The sequence below is a fragment of the Alligator mississippiensis genome, chromosome 4 (assembly GCF_030867095.1).
Source record: "Alligator mississippiensis isolate rAllMis1 chromosome 4, rAllMis1, whole genome shotgun sequence".
Taxonomy (NCBI): domain Eukaryota; kingdom Metazoa; phylum Chordata; order Crocodylia; family Alligatoridae; genus Alligator; species Alligator mississippiensis.
In genome coordinates this window covers 66,017,672-66,041,543 of record NC_081827.1, presented here as the reverse complement: position 1 = coordinate 66,041,543, position 23,872 = coordinate 66,017,672, and the positions used below count along the sequence as shown (strand labels likewise).

The 23,872-nt window shown below is 41.3% G+C and overlaps 1 protein-coding gene across 2 annotated transcripts in view; it reads right to left on the bottom strand.

Annotated features, from left to right (window-relative positions):
- The window catches only part of SRGAP1 (SLIT-ROBO Rho GTPase activating protein 1), a 246,350-nt gene that overhangs the window by 4,595 nt on the left and 217,883 nt on the right, over positions 1-23,872 (bottom strand). For both annotated transcript variants that reach the window (XM_019493050.2, XM_014595919.3), the window contains exons 16-21: positions 23,582-23,687; positions 18,342-18,566; positions 17,679-17,758; positions 4,891-5,071; positions 4,174-4,308; positions 3,692-4,037 (exon numbers count right to left, since the gene is read on the bottom strand). In XM_019493050.2, the coding sequence (XP_019348595.1) occupies positions 3,692-4,037; positions 4,174-4,308; positions 4,891-5,071; positions 17,679-17,758; positions 18,342-18,566; positions 23,582-23,687 (1,073 nt within the window). The remainder of the gene's footprint in view (positions 1-3,691; positions 4,038-4,173; positions 4,309-4,890; positions 5,072-17,678; positions 17,759-18,341; positions 18,567-23,581; positions 23,688-23,872) is intronic.

Here is a 23,872-nt window from a genome sequence, read left to right as displayed (position 1 = left end):
ACAAAACCTGTCAAAACATCTCCACTGCTACAACAATCAAAGCCCTCCCCCAGAATAGCCCCCATCAGAATTCATGGATCCTACAGTTGTGTATCCCAAAACGTGTCACATCTCATCCAGTGCACCATACGCTCTCATTAAAATTAGGGTGATCTTTCTTCTGTGATCTGTTTGTCTGCTACCCCTAGGAATTTACTTCTTCAGTTTCACAACCCTGCAGACTGTACATTTTTATATAAATGTATATATTTTGTAAAAGACTATGCCTGCTTTTTCCATCAGACTTAGAGAAAAATGCATTGCATTCAAAAGCTTGTCTAAGTCTGTCCCATATATGTAGTAGGTCCAATGAAAGAGATCTACAAAAAACCTTGCCCCTCACACATTTCCTAGATGATCACAGCTTACAATATCACTCCCACACTATAAGAATACAAATATTTGTTGGTATGCTGGCAACATGCACTTTTTAAAAAGTCTGAATCTATCCGTTCACATATCAACAACTGTTAAAATTCTAGCCCATCTGCCGCTAACTATTTAATTGGCTATATCTTTTATCTCATTCTATACTATACAGGATCAATATTCTAAAATAAGGGTTTTTAAACAAAGGTAAAACTGAAGTTGGAAAGCTCTATTCAAAGCTGCCTAACAGATTTAGATGAACACTGAATATAGTACCTTCCAATTTGTAAATTCAATGGAAGAAAGGCATGTGTATTGGAATTAAAATTAGAGACATTTTGAATGATGATGACCTTCATTTTCTAAAAATGCTGCATATGCTTTAAAAATATCTGTAGCAACAAGCTCTCCTTTTTTTGCTCATTCACTGTGTTTTTACATATAAATGATGTCTCCATAGTGTCCTTATCTTTGTAGCTTTATGTTTCAGGTGGAAAAAGCATGATACTAGATACAATTTGACAGTAATTTTGCAAAATGCTGTTTAACAAGATCCCTTTTTAAAGAATAATTCCTGTTACTTATTTTGCATATTTGAATTTAAAGAACACTGCTAAATAAACACGCCAAGATTAGGTCAGTGGTGTGGAGGGACAAGTGGGTTATATATGAAAAATAGCAGGTGTTTCCTGCTGGTTCACAACCATGTGTGTGTGTATATTCAAAGTACAGATTCTGCCATTATAAAATATCAGTGGTCTAGGTGTGAATAAGCTGAGCTATATTTGGACACGGTTGTGTATGACTTTTGAAGAACAGTAAATATTTCTTACCCTAGTACTTAAAGTGCTAGGAATAATCAGTTGTAATTGCTCTTTGATTTTAGGTAGCCAAAGAAAAGCTAAAAAAAAATAAAAAAAAAAAATGACCAAGACTTTCTCTTCCCCACCATTTTTATGAGCAGTTAATTTGGTGGCAATAATTACACAACCTCTTAAAACCTCAGAGCAGAATGTTAAAATGCTTTTGAAATTTGGTGGTAACTTCAGATTGTGCACTCTTCACATAACAATATTGTTACAACCCAGTTAATCAGTGCCCATGCCACTAGCAAGAGATACCATTCAAGTAGTCAACTAAGGGTTAAAAAGAAATCCTTGCTAGAAACTCCTGAAACAAAATCCTGGCGGAGAGCTGTATATAATTTATGCCCACGTCACAAACAAGAAACGAAACTTAAGACTGGTCAGGGTGAAAGGGGATAGCCCTGCCATAAATCCCTGCAATTGGAACTGCTGCTTGCCAGAAAATTAAAGATTCCACATAACGGTTCATCATTGGGTATCTCCGTCAGACACCTCTGTCTATAAATAGTTTAGCAGTTTCTGCCCAAGTCGGAGAACCCCGGAAAAATCTCTGAGGAGAGACCTGAGTCCATCACCATAGTAGACTGACGGTGTGATCAGATGTCAATCTCTCCCCATCATCGTTAATTTTGACATAATAAAGCCCTGCAGGCTCGATAGTCCGTTCTTGGCGCGCTTCGTTCGTCATTGCTCGATATCGTAACCCGACCTTATTCGTTCAACTGTAACTGAAGCTACTGTAACAGGAACAAAGGCTCAGCCTGCGTCGCACGTCACTATCTGGGCGACGTAAGTAAACAATCTCCTGTAACCAACACGCGTCTGTGCCTGGTTAATTTCACCCCATCCATCACTACCCGCCTGTCAGGTGAAAGTTTTACTGCTCCGGTTGTGGGGGGGGGGATCAGAAAGCAGCTGCCGGCGCTGCTCTGATTCTCCGACAAATATCTTAAACGAACCGAGCTTTGATGAAGGTAAACGTATTTATCAGCCCAAGATATGATGAGCAGAGGTAACACAAAGTAACAGGGCTACTGTATGGAATTACCATATTTATTTGAAACTAAGTCAGACTTGAATTTAAGACCCCCCCCTTAATTACATTCTATATATGGAAAATGTATACATTTGTTGTATTTTTTCAGGTGTAGAATCTAATGTAATGATTGGATGATGGCTTACGTTCATCCCCTCTGCACTGCTAGATCAGGTAGCTGGGAGGAGTAGATGACCTGCTTACTCTCTGCCCCCCTACTTTTTCCCCTTGCAGCTTTTCTGTTCCCCCATCACTGGCACCCAGCTCCCCACAGCTTCTGCCCCCCGCCCCCGCTCATAATATCTACCCCTTTCCCCCACTCCCCGGTCTCTGCCTCTTCCCCCTCCCTTCCCCTCACCCTTTACTATCAGATGCTACTTGGGCTCTGTTTCCTCCTGGAGCACAACACGTGGAAGCACTGTGCCTGCTGGCCTTGCCGCAGTCTCAGCACTGTTGACAGGCCAGGCAGGGGACAGTTTCCCTGTACCCCGTGCCTGGGAGAGAACCCAGACTGAGTCGGAGCTGAGCTGCACCTGACAGGAAGGAGGGGGAAGAAGGAAGTAGAGGGAGCAGAAGCTGCAGAGGGGAAGCAGACGGGGAACAACGGGTTACTTTGGGTTTGACTCTGGCCCCAGTGTGAACTCAGGGCTAGAGTCAGAGCCACAGCAGTTGCCTGCCACCACCTTCCACCTCTGTATGTGGATCTAAGACAAGGGGCTTTCCCCCCATGCTGACGGGGGAAATAAACCCTCATCTTAGCTTTGAGTAAATACAGTCCAGTCTTTTCCCCTTGTCAATATGTGCGTTTCAGGTTCTGTACTGCTGAGGAAGACCAGCCACCATTCCTACATGTACAGCGTCAGCATAATCAGGGTTATTTGCATTCACAGTTAGGTTTCCTATGCACAGCTACAAGAGTCAAACTGGTAAATTGATATAGAAACAAAAGAACTCTTGAAATCAAATTTGCATGTTTCAAATGGTTATGGGTAATACTTTAAGGCAAAGATAGTAAGTTTCTGATATAACAGCACATTAATTAAATAAATTAGACCAGCCTTCAACAAAGCACAGGAATTTACATATCTGAGAAACTACAGCTGTACATCTTCTAGTACTCTAAGTGGCAGAGGCAATTAAATAAATAAATGGAGCATAATTATAAATAATTTCATTTTTACTGGTACTGCAATTTCTATTCATTCCTATGCTTTTCCATACATGATCCTCTAGTTCATCTTCCCTGTCCCATGCTCTGTATTAGAAATTCCAGTGGGATTTTTTGTATCCAATAGAATATTAAGCTGGTTGCTCTGCATTATGCTCTTCATTGAGATGTCACTGACATGCTCTCCTAGACACATTAAAAAAGGATACTAACCTGAGCTATTGACTCTGGGTCCAGTGGTTTATGGTCATTGAAACCTGTGTACTGACCAGATGATGTTGATCTTCTAATTGGAGGGCTATCAATTTTCTTTAGTGAGTCATGCCTATTAATGTTGGTAAGGCTGCCATGCCCAGGCCTACGTCTTCTCTCAGGACTATCTGCGCTGAGGTTACGATTCTGAAGGAGGGTTCGAGGACTGCAGTGACTTCCAGTGTTGGGGGAACCTAGCTCCACTGAGGAGTTGCTGAGGGTGTGTGGTGGATGTACAGGGCAGTGACCATCATTGGTTCTTCCGGGGCGTCTTTGAGGAGCTGGGGGTTCAGATCTCTTTCTTTGCCTACACAAACATAGAAACCATAAAACAAGTTTGCACTATGAACACAAAGCATGTGAAGAAATCTTCGCGATGCACGAGTGGAGGAATAATTTGGTGGCTGAGAGGCAATACAAACATACTGCTGTGTTCAGCTTACCTTCCTAAATATATATCAGGATGACGATCAGTTGGAGAATTCATGTCCTTGGATGAGGATTTGTCCTCAGTTATTGGCCCACTGCTAGCTTCACTGTCAGCCTTCTGGCTCAGTGTATCTGAGAATGTATCATCCCTGAAAAGAAAATATACTGAGAGGTCACTCTCGGGGGCAGAAGGCATCATGGCTTCTATCATCTCGTATCATTAAAAGTAAACAAATAAGAGTGTCTCTGCAACCACATTAACTCTTCCTAATAACCACTAACAATGCTTCTTTTTATTTCACTTGTGCCACCTCCTTTAACTTGTAATGCTTTCAGGTCATCTTTGAAGTGTGCCTAGCACACTTCTGAGTGCTGTAGAAAAATAAAAATACAACAGTGTACTTATCTAGCCGCAGTTACTCAGATGCTTAATGACAACAGTTGCTACAAGCAGAGGGTAAAACTAAAACAGTAAAGCAGCATATTCTTCCTTTTACCATCGTGGCTCTGCTCCTATAAATGATATAGTTGATTAGCCTACTGGCATTCTCTGATTCACTGATGACATTCAGAGAATTACTCCAGGGAAATGAAGCAAAGAATGGTCCACCCACATTAGAGACAAAATCTCAGTGTTGCTGAGCATTCAAAATACTCCCGTGTTTTGCAGTTATCCTGCTCCCCAACACATCCCAATAAAGTGCAGATATATTAAACCAGACATTTCTTACATATCCTGCACCACTATGTATTGGTGAGGTACAAGGCCATCAATTCCATTATGCCTTCCTTCCCACCAGTCTTCAGATGCTCGATGATATAGAAGTAAGGAAGCTCCTTTTTTGAAGGACAGTTCTCGTACAGATCTTCCCATGTAGTCAAACTTAGCTATAGCTTCTATAGGTTCACATTCTAGGAGATAAAAAACACAAGATAAGATATCATATTCCAGAACAGACTATCTGTTTCATTTTTATAAAATGTGTTTGTTGCATCCTTTGGATATTCATACTGAGTAACCAAATTGACAGAAGTCTGCCGTGGCTGAGAGAGATTTCAAGCAGTGATCCTATCTCTGTGTGAGGGGCTCAGAGTCAGCAGTGCCCGAAGTGGAAAATAGCTAGGCCTGTTTTTAAAACCTCCTGAGAGAGAGAACACAGGAACCACCCAGCATACTCAACACTGAACATTTCAGTGTTTGAAAGATGGTGAAACTCTCATCTCCTTATGCAAGTTGCTTTATGCATGTGGTAGAAGACAGCTGCAAGCTAGAAGGATCATCTAAGGAGCACTGGGAAATCAAGTGAACAAACAAAAGGTACAGGAAAGTGGTGCATTTTAACGATGGTAAATGGGAGACACTTTTTATCATTAGCAATGAGAAAGAAATGAGGGATGGATAGGGGCTTCTTTAGCAAGGGTAGGCATATCTTGCCTCATAGGTCTGCTTCATGACTTTAGAATGCAGAAGTTGTGAGAAATTCAGAAAAGATGTTGAAAGCACAAACCTAGTATAAACCTGTTTCACAAAACACAGTCTAGTTCTTGGACCTTGTGGCTACCTTTTATGCTCTAACTGTACAAATCAAATAAATACACAACAGATCCAGCCCCTTTAGTATTACCTCTGAGTAAGAGAAATTCCCATATGGCATACAGCTGCTAATGGTAGTCTGCTACACCACCCTTTAGATGAGTGGTTTCCAACATTTTTAGACTCAAGACACCCCTCATTAGAAATCATCACTTTTGTGAACTGACCAGCACCCATTTAAAAAACTTGTTTATTTATTGCAGGTCTTACCTCCTTGCAGAGGGGTCAGGCAGTGTGGGGCAGCAGAGCAGCCAGGTAGGGAAAGCCTGATTTCACCCGTATCTCCTCACACCTGGAACCTGAGCCTGCCCATCCCTGCTTATCTTTTCAGGGATAAGGGGTAGAGTGCCCCAGCACTCTGCCTGAGAATCACTGCTTTAGATGGTTGTAAAGGGCAAAAAACTATGTCTTCCCGTGCCCCAGTGGTCACTGGCTGCTGGAGTGGACCCTCATGCCTTTGTGCACCCAGTCATAAGTTATCGGCTTTTCATGTGTATTCACACACACGTGTGTAAAGGTAATGTTAAGCTTCTTCCTCTACAAGAAGTAATTTCCCAGTCAGTGGAGTTATTTGAGATGATGTCCATGCGTATTCTCATGTGTAGACAGACTCAGCCCAAGCCTTTTGTCTAGTTGCATTTTTACCTTACCTTTTACTTGTTTAGATGGCTCCAGCTCTTCCCTTCAAGCCCAGTCCACAAGAGGATACAGGAACCGGAGGGCTATTCTATGCATGCCCTTGCTTCTCAGTTTCATCTCAACCACATGCTTCAAGGAAGAGGGTGGCCTTCAAATGTGTGTATGAACAGAACACCTCAAAGAATTCCAGTTACTGATAAGTAACTTTCTGTTCTCCTTTGAGCAGTAGTTGTCCGTGTACATATTCTCACATGTATGTGACTCCAAAGCAGAGCTCACAACACTTGGAAGTTGGCCTTTGAGTCTCCTCAGGCAAATAATGATTGGGTTTTACTCTACTTTACCAAAGGGACTGTCTCTTTAGGAGCCCTCCACAATTATATAGAGCCTAGTGAAAGTGTGAGCCAAACTTCAAGCTGCTGTTCTGCAAATGTCTGACACTGAAATCATGCAGGAGCTGGCAGCAGAAGTAGCCTGAGGTCTGGTGGAGTGCATTTGAATCACAGATTAAGATTCCTTATGTGTGAGTTCATAACAGTCTGATGCAACTGCAAATTCAGTTGGAGAGTCTTTTGAGATGAAACAGCCGACCTCTTGGAGCTACAGTCACAAACAGGCATGGGAATATCCTAAAGTTTCTGATCCTTTGCAGATAATAGGCCAGAGCTTTCTTCACATCCAGAAGCAGGAAGGGAAGCCCTCAGATTTTGAAATGTAAAGCTTTGGGGAAAATGAAGTTTGCTGGCTGAGGTTGAAACAACCATTGGTAGGACTGTGGGATGGTGACAGAGGAGCAGAGCACCATGTCCGGATAGGTCTTTTAAGAAGGATCTGCCTTTAGAGCTTGAATCACTCACTTGTCTCCACCAGGAAGACAATCTGCATGGATAGATATTGGAGTGAGCAGGATGCCATTGGCTCAAACGGTGGGTGCATTAACATCATAAAGATGAGGGAACTGGGTCTTTGAAATAGGAACAAGCCTTTGCCCACCCTTTTAGAAACCCCAATGTGGGGAAAACTAGTCAGCTCTTAACTTAAGCCTGGTGAATGAAGATTACTTTCAGACCTAATTTTAACTGAATGAAGAAAATACTGATAGACCTCAATTCTGGGACTAATGACACCAATGGAGAAATCTCTCACTTGCAGCAAGACAGAGAGAATCTAAACTACTTTTTAAAGTAGGTCTGGCTCAGGGAAGCTTTCCCACTACGCTAGGATATAACAAAGGTGAGTGAACAGGTGCACTCCCCGTCATGAAAACCACATGTCAGATGGAGTAAGTGCAAGTCTGGGTGGTATACTGTCATTTCCCAGAGAGAAGCAGAGACAGGGGAACATATACACTTGCCAGTAAGTGTAGAAAGTCCTGAAACTAGTGTTGTCTGGGACCAAGCTGGTGGTGCTACAAAGTCTTGAGATTGTTTTTACTGTACTTTTGCAATGACTTGTGGTTGGAATGGAATTGGAGGAAAGACATGTGGTAGGCCCTTGCATGAGGGCGTCAGGAATGGATCAGAGGGAACCCAGACTAAAGCCTACATAAGACCCAAAGAGTTAACATTATGTTGTCAATCATGGAGCAGCTCCAAATGGCAGAGAGGTGGTTAGCCATGTCCGTCTGAAGCCAGGCAGAAGGTAGGGGAAGGGTGTCACCTAAGAGACTGACAGTAGGTCTGACAAAGTAGGTTGTTGCCAACAAAAGCTCATGTATCTCTGAGCCAGTTAAGTCTCTAAGATGCCACCCTGCTCTATTTTATCCCAGCTCAAAATAGAGGGCAGGAACATGTGGCAGGCCATTTAATTGTTTTGAACTCAAGTGCATTTGTGAAGGACCATGTCATAGGACAGCCACATGTCCTGGATCTGACAGCTATCTGGCTCAGACAGCTTTAGGAGGTTTACTTTCTACAGGCCCCACAGCCCAGTGTGCATGCTATTTCTGGAGGGTTGGGTGAGAAGAATAATTTTATTTCAGTCTATATGAAGTTCTGTATGAATTTTATAAAGTTGTCTTCCTCAATCTCTTTCCTGAACCTCACAAAGCATAGATTAGCCCTCCAGGTTCTGTTTTTCAGATTTTCAACCTTATCAGAGAGGAATTCTGTTTTTTTTTTCATCACTACTTTTTTCATTGTGGTTATCTTCCAGGTCAGAAATTCTGACTTCTGCATTTTGTACCTTAGACTCTATGGCATCAGTAATGTCCTTGATTTTGTTAGCAGATACCTTAACTTTAGAGACGTCAGCTATAATCTTATTTTGTGCAGTTTGAACACTTTTTAATTCTTTTTTCATTTCTGACAGCAGTCTACCAGCCAGCCCCTCCCTCTTCTTCCAGGCTCATCTCTATTTTGTTTGCAGGGCTGTGTTCCTTAGCAGACTGTGTGGAGCTAGAGTGCTTATAGAAATCCTTTAAAGTCATTTTAGACTTGCTCTGGCTGCTCCTCATCTTATTGTCAATAAAGAGGAGTGGTGAGACTGTAAAAGCAGGGTTAGCACTGTTAACCTGGGTATTTTAAGCAGGGTTTGGAGGAGCATAGAGAAGGCATATCTGCTACTTAAGCATGCCGCCACTTGATTTTTTTTTGGAGAAAACACAGAAGAATGAAGAAACCAAATCAACAAAAAGACAAACAAAATAGTATTAAGCATGGATTGTGTGGACTGCAAATGGTAGCTAACAAGAAGCTGCTCTGACTCAGCCAGGTAGCTGTAGGGGAACTGAAGGCTATGCCCTTTATCCCCTTGTGCCATTGTGCGGGTGGGAGAACTGGAACAGCCTGTATGCATACTGCTAAAGTAAAAATGTGTCTGGACAAAAGCCTCAGTGCTTACCCTACTCCCCCTCCTGCACACGCATGCATAGGAATATATGTGTGAACACCTAGGAGAATAAATTTACATTAAAAAAAATCTATTTTATAGTGTCTCTTTTTTAGGAGGGAAATGATCCCAACCATTCTAATCTAGTGGTATGTTCTAATCTAATGAACCTTTTTGTCCTGCAGGCTGGATGGATGGAGTCTGGTCTGTTCACAGGCCAGATCTGGTACTTGGGTCAGGTGTGGTGGGACCTGATCCAGCCGCATGGAGGGGGGTAGAGAGCAGCCTGGCTCCAATCCAGCTGCACGGGGGTGTGGCCTGGCCCTGACCGTGCTGCCTGGGGCTAGGGAATTTAGCAGTGGCGAAGGGGTCGGCCACACCACTGCTGCCAAATTTTCCAACCCATGGGGAGCCCCACAGGCCAGATGCTATAGATCCACAAGCTGGATTTGGCCTGCAGGCCAGGGGTTAAACACCTTTGTTCTAATCAAACTCTGTCTTGCCAATGGCCCTATGTGATACAGTAAAGACACTCAAGATAACTCCGAACAAGCTAGCTCAAGTACCAGAAGCAGTGTCACCACTTTAGTGCAGTGCTCAGTCCAGGCTAAAATTCTGGCAAGGGTAACCCTAACAGAGCTGTTGAGCTTACGGTAACTGAGAAAACTTGGGCAGCTTCACACAGCACTGCACCATGTCATGTGTACAAACCCTGTAACTGTAGCTAGAAATGCAATTAAGTGGGAACACTTATTGATATCAGGGAGCTTCTGTACTTTTGTGTGTACCTAAGTAGATCTCACTGGGGCCATCTTAACTGATCTTTTATTAGTATCAGCCGGTTGTTGGTGGAATAGCTATGATTTCAACTATGCCTAGTTTGTTCAAAATGTTATGAAAGACTAATATACATGAGCTCACATTTGCCAGGTTTTTTTTTAATCATCACAATATCAAAATATGGGTCAAAAACAGTAAGAATGTCAGTTTTCCATTTACATGTTTTGATTTGAGCAATGCAAAAATAAAGTTTGCTGAAAGGAAAGGTGCCTTTATACAATTAAGGCAATATTTAGAAAGAAATTAACATTTATACTGGTATATGAAGTTCTAGCCTTGTGTAAATGAAAATTGCTGAGTTGTAATCTGCTCAAGGGTATGGTTTATAATAAAAGCTACTGTCTCTTTATGATTAGTATTTTGTGCTGGAATGTCTTTAAAAATTAATTTAATCTGCAGTATTAAAATATAGCCCTAGTACCTTATCAAAGTTACAGTTTGCAGCTATTTCCTTAGAACTCATCCAGCCTGTGAGGGGCAGCCCATAGCTCATTATCTTTATTTAATCAGGTTAATAACCCGTATCTGTGAACTAGTACAGTTTGTTTAGGTTAGTCCAGGCTAGCAAAGACTGAATAGTTTCAGAGGGAACAAACAAAGCTACAGGGAGGTAAAAGCAACACAATGGCAGGAGAAACCTGGTATTACAAAAGCAAGGTAAAGTACACTAGGAGGAATCACCTACACACACATTAGACCCAAGAGATAAACTATATTAAAATTTAGGAAAAAGGTTGTAGGCATTGCTATGAATACCTCAATGACAGTCTTTGCTCAATTGAGCACTGGAAGTAAAAAAAAAAAAAAAAACCAGCAAAGAAAATGATAACAAACAAGATGTTTATAGAAAAAAAATAGTAAGCAATATTTTATTGCTGCTATATCAAACAGCAACACACTTATCTGGAATCCCATGTTCAGTTCTTACTAAAATATACATAAAAAACATAAAGCAGAGAAGTGACAAAATGATTATAGGCATGGAAAAGCTTCCATCTGAAGAGAGTAAATTAAGCTCATCTTTTAAACTTGCATAACAGTAGTAGAGAGGGATCTTAAATGAAACTGAAAGGCAGTAACTTATAAGCACTGATAAAAGAAAACATTTATATACAGATCACATAATAATTACTCTGGAACTCATAAGAAGATATTGCTGAGTGGGACATTCTTCCTTTCAATCAAAATATATAACAAGATAGTATGACTAAAAGAAGGATGAGGCATTTGTGTGAATAATGGGAACATGCAGTTACATTAGATAAGAAGTGGGTCAATAAACTGGAGGTATAAAACTCTGAGGCTTCATGGTGCAAGTCACCTAATAAATGGAGATTAAGAGACTTCACAATAAGGAGACTAATTGCCTTGTGTAAAGCTTTCCTTTCACTTTCCTCTAAAGCAAATGGTAGTGGGTTAACAGTATTCGATTTGATAGAAGTACAGACTGATCAGATAGGGAAATTCCTGTCTGGCCTTTCATGTTAATTTGAACAGAATCTCTATTATCAGTAGATCAGTGATATACAGGCTTCAGTATCGTGTTCAATTTCCTCTCATTTACCATTAAAATGTAAATGAGTAAGTTAAAAGTAACTCCCTCAAGCTGGTGGAGTTACAAACACGTAGCATTCTAGTGAGATGTGAACCGGGCCCATGTTTTTTTGTGTTCTTCCTTCTCTCGTATCTCGATGTCTGAGGGAAGACGTCCATTGAAAATGACTGTTTGAATTGTTAATCTACCAACAATCAATAGGAATGTGACTTCCAGGAGTGCTATTTATGTGTTTCTGTGTAACAATACTATCTTCTCAGCAAGCACAAATGCTTTTCTTAATAAGTTCCTCTTATTTTGAGAGGAGCACTTCCATTATTAACAAGGTGCCCCTTACTTTGACAACACATTTTAGTAGGCAGGACTCAATTTTTTTTTAAAATACTAGCATATCTTTTAACAGTTAAAACTCTGACCATTAAAGCCACAGTATTTTGACAGTTAATCTTGGAAATAAAAAAAAAAGAGCAGAAGATTTTATTGCAATGCAGGCAGGTATTTATCAAGTAAATGAAAGAGTATATATAGAGCTAATCAGTGAAAATCTATGATATGTACCAAACCTGGCATGATACTAAGCCATGGGATCTGGCAGCATAATTAAGACAGCTCACAGGGAAATATAATTGTACTGCTCTGTCTTATACCTGGAGGCATTTGCCTACCATGGCAAGCAATATTTGATGATATCTAAGATATCATCAGTTATCATCCTTAATGATCGAGGCAAAGAGAGAGAGGGGAAAATTAGGACAAACTGAAGAATTATGGGAAGAACTCTAGGGATTATGTTCATCATGAAAACTCTTCTCAGTTTGGCACTTATGACCCCAAATTCTGTTTAATAACATTATTGCTATTCAGTGACATATTATAGTCCCTCCAACTTAAGAAAAGGGATAGATTATAATTAGATATGTACAGATTCACTAGAAGGAAAGAGGTGTGTCCCACTGCACAGTTGGTAGTGCACAGCCATTTAGTATTTGCTTTAGCACAGGACTTCTCCTTTAGCCAGGACTGCACAGCCATTTAGTAAGTACTAAATGACTGCGCAGTCCCTGCTGGTACTGTGCAGTCCTGGCAGCGCACAGGTCATTTCTGACCCTACTGTGCAGTAGTGATGAGATACTGTGCAGCATTGGTGGTATCATGCTTAGTGCCTGCTGATGCTTCATTGCTGTAGTGATGAGCTACGTCGCCATAGCTTGTTGCTACAGTGACATAGTGTCTCATGTAGACGTGTCCAGGATGCAAGAAATGTCAGTACTAGTCACTGTATTTACACTTTAAGAGCTAACTGTGGTACAAGTCTTCCCCCCAAAGTGGTGGGATTAAGGTGGCACTATGCCTACCCTAGCCACCCACCCTAATTGGGCAGGTAAAGCCCAACCAGCAAAGGGCATCTTCTGCTCCTTTCAGTGGTGGAATAGCAGAGACTACTCTGATTTGTGCTCCCCTAATCATGCTGTCTGTCTGAAGCAAAATACATCCATAAACACTCCTGCAAGGAGGCATCTCTTGAAGCCTGAGTCCCTGTCAACATCCCTCCACCAGATTTTCTGTCCCCAAGAGAACAGAACTCTGACTACAAAACAAAACAAGTCTATGGGATACTTGTTATAGCTGGATTTGTCAAAATGCTGATCAGAGCACAACTTGCTTAGGAATAATACAATTCGCAGCCTTATTTATCCTTTATTTGTTTCCAGGAGAACAACTTTATTAAAACTTTATAAATTTATTAGGTATCACTAAGCATCAACAACAACACCTGTATTTTTACATCAGGAATTCTGTCGGCCTGAGACTTCCTCAGGGAATTCTCTTTCATTTCCCATGAACACAGATCTAGCCAACTTTTATATGGAGCCAACTAAAGTAAAATATCTTCAACATCAGTCTCAGAATAAAATAATCTGAAAACTGCTTAAATTAAACATAGCAGTGTATTCTCTAAATGTTCAAGTCCTTTCTCAGATGAACTTTCAGGGCAAGGTTTTCTGTAGTAAAATTATGGCTAAATAGATTGTGTAGAAATTTACTAATTTGATTTTACTTTCAGATTTAACAGAAGGGGAAACTTCACTGGGTTTTTTTGGTGGGGAGAGGGGGGAGGAGAGAGGGAGGGGAGGAATATTTTTTTTCTGTAGTAGACAACATAATGAGAACTTTTTAGTGAAGAGTCTACCCCCTAACAAAATGCTTCACTGTGTTTCCGATCCAAAAAAGCATATAAACATATTTTTACCTTTAAGCATGTGAATAACCCAAATAAAGTCCATGTCACTGATTCACAACCAGGGTGCTGCAACACCCTGAGACCCTCTCAAGGGTGCCACATAATGTTAGCACTGTTTGGTGTACAAACATGATTCACAAGATAAACCCCAGGATTTCAAATAGGATTCCACAGTGTTAAAATCTTTCTGATCTGCTGTGGTCTTTCTGGGATATCTGCAACAGAGCATTACTCTTATTTTTCTGTATTCAATGAATGAAAACTAAAAGCTGACATTTTCCGAGGGATGCCTTGAGTCCAAGAAAGGCTGAAAACCACTGGTCTATGTGATTACTCATAAGATTAAAACTTATGAGTTTGGATGTTTCAACTTCTTAGGCCGAAATCCTCTATCAGAAAAAATAAGCCAATGTTATCTTTAGAGATACTTACATACTTTCTTTTAATTTTGTAAGTACCTAAGCTGTTATGGCTGGATCCAAAAAAGAACTTGGGTGAGGAATTTTGCACCTTTCTTCTCCCTGCCCATGAGATGTGCCCTTTGTCAGACCGTACCTAATACACATCAACAGGAGTGAGTTCAACACAGCAAAAAGCAACCACTTTCATTCAGAAAACAACATAAATGGCTGACTGGTTAGGGAACCTGCATTTGCAGTGGAAGACTTAGGTTTGAATCATTCCCTAGCTTGGAGGGATTCAAACCTACAGCTGCCACTTCCAGTGTGAATGTTCTAACCCAGGGGTGGGCAAAATGCAGCCCGTGGGTCGGATGCAGCCGGCCAGGCCATTCTATCTGGCCCGCAGGGCTCCTAAAAAATGTAGAAAATTAATATTTATTTAATATTAAATTAACTGTCCTAGCTGCCTGTCATGAGGCCCTTGATTGTTTGCCAAAACTCAGTAAGCGGCCCTCCTCCTGAGATAATTGCCCACCCCTGTTTAACCCATGGATGAGTATATAAAGATAGACATTGCCACATTTTACAGGAATGATCACTGCACCCAAAAGAATGAGTTAGGTGCCCAAGTCAAGGAAGTGATTTGGGTCTGTGAATTCCAGTCACTTCTGTTTTAACCAAGGGCTGCAGAAAAGCAGCCAAATACAGGAGAGAAGCAGGATTTCAGACATGCCCCTCTTTAACATTTCCCATCAGCTAACTCAGGCATCTTGCCACCTCCACTTAGTATGCTGACTATCAGCCTATTCCCAGGTGCCTAACTCTCCCATTCACGGCATAAGGAACTCGGGTAGCTTATCTGGGTTTCTGAATCCATTGCAAGAGCTGGGTGCCTAAAAGACGGCTGTGGCAATGCTCAGCATTGTTATGCCAAAGTCCTACTGTGGACCTGTTCCTTACATTTTTCCACTGTTGACCAGCCTGGCCATGTTAGCTGCTGATTTCTCATAGGCTTGAAGAGACTTTTTTGCAGTTTAACTTTATACAGTAATTCTTTCAATAAAAATAACCAAAGTAAAACCAAATCCATTATAGCCTTGAGATTACATTTCAATAACCCAATAATTCCTATGGGGGTATGAGTTTTGAGAGAGGGAGAAAACACTTCAGCATAAAACTAATCAGATTTACAACATAAAATAAACATTTAGTTTTAGAATCTGCTTTATCCAGCTGCTAACAGAGGGCAGTGTATAAGTACTATGTCCAATCAATAGTAGCTGCTTAGAGTCACATAGCCTCTCTCACATGCACACATATTAGTAGTCACACTCACACCAGTGCAGTAATAAATGTTCTGATCAAATTATTAAAAATATCCTTTTGTAGTGGTTTTTCTTGTTCTCCACAAAAAAATAATTAGCCAAGCCTTAGGTTAGCTGAAAAACAAATGATAAAACTGTCATCCATTCTAATGGTGAGCACTCTGAATAGTTTATGCAAGGAAATGTCGGGGGGACAAAAAAAAAAACATTCAGTGAATGACTCTAGGTCAATACACATACCTTCACCCTTCATTGTAAAAAGCTGCTTATAAAAAGGTAAACCTTTATTGGTAGAAAGATTAATTTAGGACTAGCTGGCTGAGTGAAGGCCTCAACAGTTTTATAAATTGGACCAGATGTGCTAGTTATCTTGTTTTCCTCCCTGCCCCAGTATTCCCTGTTTTGTGTTAATGACTATTTCTCTGGTTAAAGTACAACTGACAATTTCATAAAAGTTAAAAAAAAAAATGACAAAAGCTATAATTAAATTGCTAGCCATCCTCATAAGCCTCATGCAATGTAATACTTTGTACCACTTCACTTTAGCAAACATGCCTAGCATTCATATAAAATCACATACTGGTCAGCATGCCACATACTTGCTTCACGCAGTCAAGATTTGCACAGCTGTGGTTTTTTGGATCCCATCTAATATTTTACAATTTCCTATAGGATTCAACAGCTTCTTTTGGATTTTTAGCTACTGGAAACCAGTAGCTAACAAGGTCCCACTGTCCTTCCTTTCTTGCTTGGTCAAGTTCCTACCTACTGCTTCCTTGTATCACAACCTGGTCAGCACCTTGGCTCTGACTAGATTCCTGGCCAGCTGCCCCTGTTTGTGCCCCTGGCACTGATGACAAGGTAGGGTTCAACTGCTCAGACTCTTGTGAACCTCTGCCTTTCACAGCCCTGCATTATACTTCCAGTGGAAGAATATACTGATGCTTTCTTGGAAAAATTAGGTGTTATTACATGATAATTACCAGTCCTTTGCCAAACTTGTGTAGGCAGTTTTGCCTTTATATAACCAGTAAAGGTGAACCAACATGCTATTCACCTTACCAGGGAACAACCCCTGTTCCCCTGGCCTGCATCTCTCTTCTTCCCTTGCCTGCACTTCCTATTGCTGAACAATGAGAGTCCCTCTCTCACCAAGCGGAACACCAGGCGTGCCTATACACATGCAGTGAGGCTGCTTCAATGTGCTAATTACAGCACATCAGAACAGACCCAATTAATCGAGTCTGCTGGAGCATGGTAATTACTGCACTCCAGCAGACTCCAGTGTCATGTGTATCAGTGCCCCTGCGCTGAGAAATGGCAGTGGGGGTGCTTTAACTAAAGTTTATTCAACAAGCTTTAGTTAAAGTGCCCCACCACCATTTTTCATTGTGAGGGGAGGGGGGGACGTGATACATGAGATGCTCTGGGTGCTTTAGTTAGAGCGGCTCTTGGCCTCTTTCCCCCGCCCCCATCACAGCACCTCTCTAAAATCCCCTGAAGGCTAGAATTTGCCAGCCCCTCCTTACTGCTCCAGATGTGGCAAAGAAACAGACCATCTACCATGAAGGGTCTATCTACAGGGGAAAATGTGCTGACAGCCGTGGCTTTGCTGGTCAAATTTACAATGAATGGCTCTAGTTTCATTGCTTTTATTTTTTTTTGTATTTTAATGATATCCTTACATCTTCTAGAAGGCATGGCTTTTTAAACTGCATGAAGGCAGTTATCTGAGCTAAAATGTTTAAAGGCACGTGTTTAATCAGTTCATCTTGTTAAAAAGGTCACTTAAAAATAGAACGTTACATCAGAAAATAATTTGTGCTGGCCGAAGTAGTTTTTCACTTGCCCTTCCTGTAACCGGGCAAACCAGGAAAGGTGTCAGGAAACAGCTGGCTGAACACAGATGGATCAGAGTGAAAAACAAACAAACAAAAAATACAAGATTAAAAATGCAGGCGTAAGCTGCAGAATGCCATGCATGAAATTCTTTAATTTCAACTGAAACAGTGAGAAAAATGGAGACCTTCCTGTATGCAACACCTGTAAATGTAATTTATGTCAATGGTAAACATAATAATATAACAGACATACCATCTTCACTGGTGTGGGGCTCTGTGCTGGCATCCTGGTCTGCTTCCTCTAATGTACCATGTTCACTATAGGGACTGTCACTGTAGAGATAGGCAACGTTGAGCAGATATAGGCAATTAGAGTATGAAGCAGCACTTAATGGATGCTTAAATTTAGCATGAAGTAGGCAGTAGGCTGCCAAGCTTAAAGTATCCTACTTCTATAGCTAATATCAATTACATTTTCTTTTGAAGCAAATACTATTAAATATTAATATTTTATAATTAGAGCCAGATGTGATTTCATCTTCAGACCATGGCATGAACACAATTATTACAGAAATTAACATCTCTTCCCTCTAGATACTATTTTCATGTATTTAAATAATATAAACTCTTCCTTACTGGATACTTCCTTTTAAATAATACTGAAATGGGGGGGGGGAAGGGGGGCGCAAAGATGATGGAGGGGCACAGGGTGATGGGAGAGGCACAGTGAAATCATTAGGCACTGAAATTCTTTAGCAGACCCAAGGGCAACTCCAAGATAGAGAGTATCTATATACTCTTAATTGCATATTTAACACCATGGTCACATCTCATAGAATGGGAGTCACTCAGGTAAAGTGGAGTCCTGTGATTATGGACTGAAGATCAAGACAGAAAGGATAATATTCTAACTTACCAGTAATCATCTCCAGCCATACATTTTTCATAAACTGGGCCATCAAGCTCCTTAGCATCTGGAAAAATGGCCTCATGATGGATGATGATAGTTTTGATTATTTCATTCACATGAGCCTGACATGACACCTGGTCTTGTATGTCTGGAACAGGCATCAGGGTTGGGCCAAAACAAATGGCCAAGTTGTAAGGATCCATCATGTTTTCATCGCTGTACTGTGAAAGACTATTACAAAAACAAGTGTAGAGTAAAACAGACTATTTTTTCTCTTAGACCATCTCTGTCCTGAAAACTAGATCCTAAAAATATGAAATTTTCTTCCTGGACACTTAGTCTTATACAACATAATTAAACAACAAATGCATTAGGAGATGCTTTACTTCCTGGCCATATACAACACTGTGTGAATTTATTGTATACACACTACTATTTTTTGTTCATTCTTGCCTTAGATTCAGCTCTGGGAAAAATTTAAGGCACTTGCTTAGTGTGGTTCTCCTAACTGTAAAAGCTATACCTACATACATCATACTTACTTGCATACCACACACACCTTTCCCCCCAAATTAGCCATCCAAAATTGGGTAGTAGCCATCCCAAACCATGTTCCAAGCAAGAAGGCTAGTTTCCATGCTGGTGTGAAAGCATGGGGGCCATCAGAATATGTTAAAAAATATATTGCATCTGTACTATGGTATACTTATGCTAAACTGCCATTTTAAAATGTACTTCCATTTTGTAAAAAACCCCACAAAAAACAATAAGAATGTGTGTGTATGTGTGTGTGTTTTGGATGTGTAATTGATAGCTGAATAACTGCAGCAGGTATTAAGCAGACTAGTACAAAATATTTGAAGTAAACAAAGATAACAGTCAGGATAAAGTGCAGGTGGCGGTCCAGAAATGTGAAAACAACATGAATAAGGACTAAAAAACAGACTGGAATGTAAAGACAACATGTAACCAGTAACCGAGTCCAAAAGATGAGCGCGTGTAAAGAATTAAGTGGTAATTGGTGGAAAAATCTCTGGGCACCGATTGAAGTCTGTCTCATGAAGAATAAAAGGGCAGTGAAGGCTGAGCCCAGATGGATGTCTTAACCAGCAATACCAGCCTACCTGCACATTGAAAAAAATTAAAGCCAGCGCCCCTCTCGACTGAACATTGCCTTGAAAAAGCCTGCAACTGGCCACCACAGTGTGACTCCAAGTGCCATGGATAGGTAACTTAGTGTGAATGGTGTAGATGGTGTGTAGTATGTATGGTGTAAATAAGGAAGAGTAATTCTTATATAAGCTGCTAAGTTTGCCTCAGTTATCCATATACTATATACCTTGGTTTGCTGAACCCCTGCATTGGTCATTTATCCAACAGGGCGATGGAATGGCTCCTGGGGGCTGTGCTCACCTCTGGCCATATGCAGCATGGACAGAGTCCACTCTTCAGCATCGCTTGCTCCCCCCTTGCTGTCACAGCTGCTGCCAAACTGACAGTAGCTTTTGGCTGCAAAATCTGGCAGTAAAATAAATCCAATTCTCCTTTTGTTCTGCCATATTTTGTTAATGTGCTGTGTGCTACTCTGAGATACAAATCGTACTGTACACGTGATTAGCCTTGTGATTATTCACGTGCTAAGTAAAGTGGCTTTGTGTGGTTCCCTACACATTCAATCCAGGAACAAGGAAAGGGGCAAAGAAGGGAAGATACTTACTAGGGTCCTGATCCCCTCATTTACTAAAAACATGTCATCATCTGGTACCATAAGGAAGCACCTGTAACTTCCTGATGGAGATTTTTCTGCTAGGTGGGAGACAGTTCCACTACCGTTGGGAACAGCAAGTAAGTTGCAGAGGAGGGAGTAAGATTTTGCCAGGTTGAATCTGAAGCAAGCAGTATGACACTTACAAAGTGTAGCACTGATCCCATGGAATTCTAACCACAGAGGTCAATGAATACTGACCCTGAGCATATGAGAGGTATAACCTTTTATAACCCTGTTCAACATGGATAATTGAGTACAGGACCATTCTTGCTAGTGCTGGAACATCTTGTTCTTATTACAGCTACATTCAGGAGAGAGAACTGGGTTGATGGTGGGGTAGGGTGTAGCTGCTAGAATCATGCTTGGGTTTCTTAGGTGGAAAAGGATGGAGGAAAAGAACCTGGATTTAAATCTTTATATTTAAGGCCTTTGTGTGCATGTCTGATAAATCACTTATCTGGTGACAAAGAATACAAGTGGGACAAGCCCCTAGAAAGGTCTCCCTAACAGGAGACTTTTCAACCTGCTAAAACATCTGCAGACCTAATACTTTAATATTAAAGATATTTAATTAGACATTTTATTTTTCACATCCCAGAACAGCAGTTCCCAAATTGTGGTATGTGCACCACCAGTGGTATGCAGACAACCTGGAAGTGGTACGCAGAGGTACGCCGGGGGGAAGGGCTGCACACATACAGAGTTCAGCCACAGCCTGCTGCACGCGGCCTGCTGCACACAGCCAGGAACGCAGCACTGTGTGTGGAGCGGCACCCAGCACGTAAGTGTGTTGGGGAGAAGGAAGGGGGTGAAAATTGACCCTGACCCTTTCCCCCCACCCCTCCACAGACTTACCTGTTGGGGGGTGTGTGTGTGTGTGTGTGTGTGTGTATGTGTGTGAGTGAGTGAGTGTGTGTGTGTGTGCATGTGCACGCACACGCCTCCCAAGCCACAGCCCACCCCAGCCCTGCTGCTGCCCCAAGCTCCTGACCCACAGTAACCTGCATCCTGCCAGGGAGTGCGGAGACTCCCCCTCCCCAGACTCCAAACACCACATACACACCCACAACCCCCTACCGGACATCTGAATACTGTGCTCTGTCAAGCAAGCTCACGCCTCCACTGAAGCATCTCTGGATGGGTAAGTTTACACTGTCTTTTTTCCAATTTACAACTGTTTTATATGGCTACTGTAACTGATAAAACAATGTTTTATAATTACTAAAGGTTTTGATGTTGTTTTAATACGTACTCTGTTACCTATGTGAATGAAAAATTTGTTGGTGGTACTTAAGGCTGTATCATTTTGAATTAGTGGCATGCAGTCTGTCAGAATTTGGGAATTGCTGTCCTAAAAGATATAACTGAATTTTTTTACTGTAAGGGTGGCCAGAATCTGGAATGGGTTTCCAACAGAGGTGGTACTATCACCTAACTTGGAGGTCTTCAAGAGGAGGCTTGATAGACACCTGGCTGGGGTCATCTGACCTCAGCCCTCTTTCCTGCCAAGGACAGGGGGTTGGACATGATGATCCATTGTGGTCCCTTCCGACATTACAATCTATGAATCTATAAACTCAACCCCAAACATACGTCAGGGAGTTGAGAGAAGGAAGGGAGGACTATGTAGACCAACAGATACAAGTATGAAAGGTACATTGGAACCAGGAAGCAAAAACCAGATGCATCCATTTCTAGCTCAAAAGCAAACTGAATAAAGAAATAAAAACTGACCAGAAACAAGTGCTGGTATACAATTTCTAGCAGAAAAGGCAAAATATTCAAAAAAATTTTGACCAGGCTCCTTTTATACATTTCTTATAAGGAATTTCTCTTTTGTTTTGCTATTCCAAGGTGCTGCTGGTCATCACAAGTTAGTGGAACTAATTTCCACCAACAGCCGGGCTGCTGCTAACTATGCTGTAGGCACTTCCAGAACATGGATAGTGCACTGCAGGGTAAAGTATAATCTATGTGTGTAGAGACTCCAACTGAAATAGGAGATGCTCCAGACTCAAGACTTCCAGCAGTACATGAGCTACAGGCAGTAGAAGGAGGCATCAGGATTCCAGGCCTCTGAGCAGCTAATTCAGATTAACCCTTAAGACAGGTACAGACATTACACTTACCAGTGTAAGTGATTGGAAACCAGTCTATGCCCATAACAGAACAGAAATTTGGCACATATAGACTCATTTAAAAATGGTGAAACCTGGTCCAAGATTTGCCCCCTGCTGTCCCCAAGGGCAAATGTGTGTTCTGTTCGCTACCTATCTAAACTATACCACTTACAGAAAACTATGCGACTTGTATCAATTCCACCTTGGGTTTTTTGAATGTCTGTACCTAGCCTAAGAAGGGCCCTATGCTCAGCACTTGTTTACTGTAGTAAGAGAGGAATCATCAAACCAGGCTCCCTAATAAAAGCATGTTTTCTCATCTTAACTGCTACCCTTCAAAATCCCAAAGAGGTGATGGAAGTATTATCCACAACATCAGAAGAAGTGTCTGCAGCAGTAAGATAGAACCACAGTATAAATGGAGATGTAATGATATGGAAGGATGAGTAAATGTGGGTGGTGAACTGCATTTTGGAGAGTGGGGGAGGCAAGTGAGGTGTTATCTGAAGGAGGAAGGAGCAGGAAAGCATAAGCAAAGAACAAAATAGGAAAAGAAGGAAAAGGTGAAGAAAGGGAAAACAGAAAACAGAAATTGCAGGAGGCAGGCAGCACTGCACCAGACAGAGAACATGACATAAGTCGTGGCACCCAGCACAAGTATATATACAGTGAAACTACTGGGATTAGGAAAAAAAGAAAGGGCAGGGGTAAAACAATTTTCTCCCATACTATCTTTCACTCTTTCTCAGTTTTTCCCCCTTTTCCTTTCCTGATTAACCTAACTTCCCAGCGGCTACCCTAGTTTGTAGTTTGAAGATCCAATCGCCATATGGCAAAGGAAAACGGGCTAGTGTTCTTTGGTACTTGTGGCTCCATGACCATTCCCTGATGGACACATCAGATACTATTTGTGATTTGCTCTACCAGAACACTGCATCCAGTAACCACTGGTGGATGACTGGGGTGTTTGAGTGTGCTCCATTTTTTTTTTCCAACATCAGGGCAAAATAAGCCTGAGATGGGGATCTCTCTCAAAAACTCTGCTTTTAAATCACACAACTTATTTTCAGTGCAGATCACGTGCCTGTATTTCATTTTTGCTGTTTTATAGCAATAGACCAAATTCCTTCATTCAAGACAACACTTTTGTAAGTCTTATTAACCTTGCTCAGTTAAGGAGAAATGAAATTTCAGTTTGCATGAAAACTGTTTTTCTCCTTTCTTTGTTGCAAGTTCTGTGTTAAACGAAACTCCAATATAATCTTCACATAGACGATGGACAAACAGAAAGAATTTTGATACCAGCTAAAGAAGTGGGATAAAAATACAGTATTTTGATAGGAATCTTCGGTACTTACTGGTTGAGGAAGGCAAAGAGGTACCTCATCACTATAAGGACTGACCTGGGCAAAGTCAGGAGGAGTTTGCGGATGTGAAGAGCCCTCTCATAGAGATTATCTATTCCTGTAAGGAAAGAGGTAATATTTTCAGCTCCTGTTGACATACTGGTTTAAAGTAAGATGTAGCCAGTATGTTCACCTGAAATGTGACATTCTGATTCTAACACAAGTTCCTGGTCAATCTTTTTACATTTTCGTGGTGGGGAAAAACAAGGGATTTTTGCTTTTGTGTTTTGGAGGGGAAGGGGA